General features: G+C 49.8%; 1 protein-coding gene across 2 annotated transcripts in view; it reads right to left on the reverse strand.

The window, feature by feature from the left end:
• BMF (Bcl2 modifying factor) overlaps positions 1-4,051 on the reverse strand; it is an 18,003-nt gene extending 13,952 nt beyond the window's left edge. Inside the window, exons 1-3 of one of the 2 annotated variants that reach the window (XM_026850093.1) lie at positions 3,892-4,051; positions 2,865-2,960; positions 1,530-1,693 (exon numbers count right to left, since the gene is read on the reverse strand). In XM_026850093.1, coding sequence (XP_026705894.1) covers positions 1,530-1,693; positions 2,865-2,955 — 255 coding nt within the window. In that variant the 5' untranslated portion in view covers positions 2,956-2,960; positions 3,892-4,051. Of the gene's footprint in view, positions 1-1,529; positions 1,694-2,639; positions 2,961-3,891 lie in introns of both variants that reach the window. The other variant, XM_026850092.1, reaches the window with a different exon arrangement.
• Positions 4,052-4,965: the final 914 nt, after the last annotated feature.

Below are 4,965 nucleotides of genomic sequence, written 5' to 3' on the forward strand. Positions count from 1 at the left end.
CGGCCCTGCCCGGGCACCAGAGCCCCCCCGGCCCCCGCCGCGGGGCAGCACGGAACCCCACCCAGGGCGGGCTGGCCATTCCCGGCTGCGTTTCCAAGGCACAGACATCAGAGAGGTACACACACACACACACACACACCCCCTCCGCCCCCGAGATGAACGGGGTCAAGTTACAACCAGTTCCACCACTTCACTGCAGGGCTCCTCCGCCGGGCCGGTTAACCTTCCCCTTCCTGGGAGGGTCTGCCCGGAGAGTGGGGTCTTCAGCTGTCGCTGGCGGAAAGGTAGCCCTGGGGAAAACCCCGTTCAACCACAAACACATGTGAAAAATCTCGTGGTAGCTCGTTATTCCTGCAGTTTGCTAAATGACTTTTATAGCCCCATCTGTATTTCTACAGGCTGATCCTACCCTTACAGCTCCTTTAATCCTCCTGCTATTCCGAGATGAGTCCCAGACTCCTCATCTCTCTGGTGACACGGAGAGTACCAAACCTTTGCCCAGCCACAAGCCACCTTCTCTGACCAGGACAGAGATCCTCACTTACCTTTGAGAAGAACTGCAACAGATCCCACAGTTAACAGAGCACCAACTCACTTGGAGTGAGATAAGCCGCCTGTCCCTCTCTGAAGTGTCAGCTTCCTCATACGCAAAGAGATACATGCTCTCCTGGCTGGCCTTGCACAGAAGTGGCAAAGCTCTGCCTACTGCCAAACCTCTGCCACCTCTGCCAAACTCTGCCTGGCTGGGGCTTCCTTTTCAGCTCTATTCAACAGGGGAAGGAGGGCAAGGGAAAAAGAATCAGGAGTCTTAGGGGTGCTGGTTTTATTTTGTTTCCTTGAAGAACAGGGTTTCTTTCTTTTTTTAAAAAAAAAAAAAAGAAACAACAAAACAAAATCAAGGTTCAGGAGTGTGGTTTTCAGAACTGATGGCATCTTACAGCTGTCTTTTGTTGTGAGAAAGTTAGTCACAAGTCTGACACACTAGCTAGGACTGTCTGACAGAGGAGTTGCTAGCAAGTCTAGCACGATCTAAATATACTCCACATTTCAGAGAACTATCCCTAGACAACAAGGAGAGTCAGAACAGACTCCAGGCTTGTTATCTCCAAGATGAGGAGCTGATAGAAGACACAGATGGCCACTTGGGCCACAAAAGAGAATACACTGGTGGTGAGAAGAGTAGAGAAGAATAAAAGCTGTAATAAAAAGCAAGGAGGAGATCCCTGGGGAAATCCTCAGTGACCCTGTTGCTGATGAGCTGGAAGGGCTGGAATAGCAGCACCTAATGCAGAACAGCTACCTTCCCAGGTAGTAAATGCAATCCCATACATTCTCTTCCCTCCACCTGCTAATCTTTAGGAAGAGCCAGTAAACTAGGGTAAGCAAAATCCATTAGGATACTCCCGCCATTTTATCACTGCTGGCAGTCTGCTGCCTTAAACAGCCTGCTTTGGCTGATGCCTGGAGCCACTCTAGAGCACCACTCCCGGACAGCCAAAGCCCCCCCTTCCCCTCCAGAGACACCCTACCCTCTGTATGTGGAGCCGGTGGAACTGGTCGGCAATGCACTGCAACTTCCGTGCAATCTGCACCTCGGCACGTGCTTCCCGCTGACCTTCTCGAGGCTCCTCTTGGAGGTGCGGATCCAACGCAAAGCCAACTGGAGGGACGTGTAAACGGTAACCAGCATTGCCTACGAAACAGAGATCAGAAGAGTCATTCTTCCAGCGCAAAGAATAGCTTTTCAACTCAGTAAACTTCACAGAGGAAAGAGCTTCACATAATCCTAAATTTTTGACTCATGTTACAAGTCCAGTTCCCAAAGCCCAGCAAGGACTGTGTACTGTAAGCATGCAGTAAACAGTTGCTCAGCTTTTAAGTGGATTTATATCAATTAAGCAGAGCATTGTGTTGCTTCCCCTAATCAAATGACTGGCAGGATCTTCCACTTAGTTCTTTTTGCTTGTCTATACTTCAGCCAAGTGCTGATTTTTTTTTTTAATTACAATTTTGCAGTTTTACAAGATCTCTGCCTCAAGTTGTCTCCCATTAAAGGTTGCTGTATCTTTTCCGTCAGACTTTCTCAGTTCTCTGGCATTTAGCGAGACTGATTTGAATTAAAGCTGAGTCGGATACACAAAGCTGAGTGGTGTCCCATCAGTTACTAATAAAATACTGGACGGACATGCTACTTATTCAACAACTTTAACTCCAGTAAATAGCCTAAAAGCTGTCCCACTACGTATAAATTTTTGCATTTCCCTCTCTCCATGAAAATTTCTAGTCTTCTTCCTATGTGGATGAGACAGCACTAGAAGTTAAAAAAATGTAGGCAAATCATACAAGGTATGGTGAGCACTTAAACATCTATCAGTAAAATAAAATCTGTCAGAATGAAGCCAAAAGAGAAAGGGTGGGAATATCAAGGACAGTGGAAGCAATGAGCAAGTGCCTGGTTCCTGCAGTGGACAAGCAAGGGTAAGAGAATTCAGGCTGTCTTTCCTGAGGGAGTAGGACCAAAGCAAAATAATTTCAGTCCTTTAATAAAACACCCTAATGAAAGAAACCTTGCTTGATCAGGGAAGTGCTAAAGGGACAGTTTCCTTGGTGCAAAGCTGGTGACACTGGAGTGCTCTTACCATAGAAGAGTCTCCGGGGCTCTTCAGTGACTCCACAAGGCAACATAACATCCTGACTGGAAGAGGACGGGCTGAGTGTTTGAGTTGCCTTGTCCTGCTGCTCAGGATGCCTGATACCGGGACCACAGCAGTGTGTGAGGGGGAATAGTTGAAACCTCCCCAGAAGGCAGCTGTAGGACTGGTTCTGTGTGAAAATGCCAGTTGCAGTCATTTCACCAGGCTGACCTGCAAGTCCAAAGTCATCAGAGTGAAACACGTCATCGTCCAGCCCATCCAGGCTAGAATAGTCCTCTTCCAGGTAGCTGGGGCGATCCATTGCTCCTGCAATAAAGGGACATTTGAGGAAACAGCTAAGACACGACAATAACATTGTCCTGGAGAGAATGCCTTCTGCTCCAGCAGAGTTAAACACAGGTCTTTCTTCCATGCCTGCCTGCCTCCTGGCCAGTGCTGCCCATCGGCATGGGCAGGAGAGGTGAGTGACTCAGTGGTGAAGGTCAGAGCTCTGTGGAAAGTCTAGAGTACTGGGTCAGAGAGAGACAAAGTTCACACATGTCTGAGTCCACCCTTGGCCCCAATTCCACAACTGGTCACAAGAAGAGCACCAACCCCCAACCTCAGCATATAGGAACTGAAAAGACATTGTTTTAGAAAGCAACCCCAATCCTTCAAATTGCCTGGTATCAGTCAGCTTCTCTGAGATCTGCTTTGCTTTGGCCTGATGTATTTGAAATTTATGGTGTGCCCCACTCACTTTTTCCCATCTATTACTTATTGATGAAGAAAAGCTCTTGCAATCACAAGGCTGCAAGGCCAGATTTTTAAGAAATCCCAACAGCTGCAAAACTCAAGAGCAGACAAAACCATTTCTGTGAAGCTCTCCATAATTTCTCCCTATAAGGGCCAACCTTCCTTTCAACTTCTCATGTCTTCCTTCAGCTTAAGACATGTCCCAAACTCAGCAACACTTGGTCACTTCATTGCCCCTCTTACCCTCAAGCCTGCATGCACTGTCAGTGCATTGGTTCACCCTACTACTAAATAATACACATTGCTGGTGTCAGTGCTTAAAGCAGGACATTTGTAGCTGCCATAGTAAACACTCCTGAGCTCTGTTGCAGCACAAAGTTGGACAAAGATGGTGGGGAATAAAACTCCAACAAACCCTAAATCACTATTTCAGAGCTCTTTGCAAACATATAGTAATTAGAAGCAGATTTAACAAAAAAGACACAAGTCCCTTTGCTGTTACCTGTGCATCTAACCCAATTGGAAGACAGTCTCCTAAGAGATCCATCTCCAGGATTTCCACCCAGTTCCAAACAAGGCAGTGAAATTCAACTCTTCATGTCTCTTCCTTTGCTCTGGTTTGCGAAGCATTTAACAGAACGGAAGACTAGCAAGAGGAATTTCAGGCCTGAAGGAGACATTAATAATAATTTTATAAGGATGTGTTCAATGCTCCCCTTGGTGCTCCCATCTCCCCCCAGGTGAGCAGCACTCACAACCCCAGCACGCTAGAAGAGACAAAGGAACGGAGCAGTGCCACAACTATTTGTGCAGTGCTCTAACTCGGGGGCACTACGGTTAAGCTGTTGCACCTCAGTTCATTTGGCCCAGCCACAACTCCCAAAGACGAGTCTGCAGAGCAGAACAAGTCCCAGCCCCGCGGGATGACAGCAGCACTAGCGCGGCACAGCGCTCCTAACAGTCTCATCCGTGGCTTACAGCGGCACGCCGAAAGGAGTTACAGGTCACAGAAAGGGGTTACTGGTCCTGAGACGCCGGCACAGATGATGTCCTGCCAGCCCTGCTGCGGGATCGCCATCACCTTATAGAAAGGCCGGGCGATAACGTGTTTTGTCTTTGCAGCAAGACTCGCCAGTTATCATCCGCCAGAGCCCCACTGGGACGCGGGCGTTCAGCGCAAGAAAGCGCAACAAAGGCACAAAGCTGGCCGGCAGAGCAAACCCACAAGCAAAAGCAGGTTTGGAGAGCGAAAAGTTTTACTCGACCTCCGGAAGGCCGGTCCGTCCTCTCTGCAGAGCAATTAGGAAACGCTGAGGAGAGAACGCCGAAGCAAAAGGGGTAACTCATCCTACAGCTCGCTCAGGTCCCTTCTGCAGCCTCAAAGCGCGGCTCGTCCTGGGAGCTGCCGAGCCCCGCCCGGGAGCGACACCCCGCAGCAGCCGGGCTGGGGGGGCCCGGCCGGGAGCGGGCGCAGGGACAGCGCGGCCCGCACCCCCTCCTCCGCGCCGTGTCCAACCCACGGCGCCGCCACGAGAGAGCCGCCGGCCCCCCAGCCGAGGCCCGGCCGCGCCGCCGC

The sequence above is a fragment of the Athene cunicularia genome (assembly GCF_003259725.1).
Source record: "Athene cunicularia isolate RWA chromosome 5 unlocalized genomic scaffold, athCun1 chr5_part1, whole genome shotgun sequence".
Classification (NCBI taxonomy): Eukaryota; Metazoa; Chordata; class Aves; order Strigiformes; family Strigidae; genus Athene; species Athene cunicularia.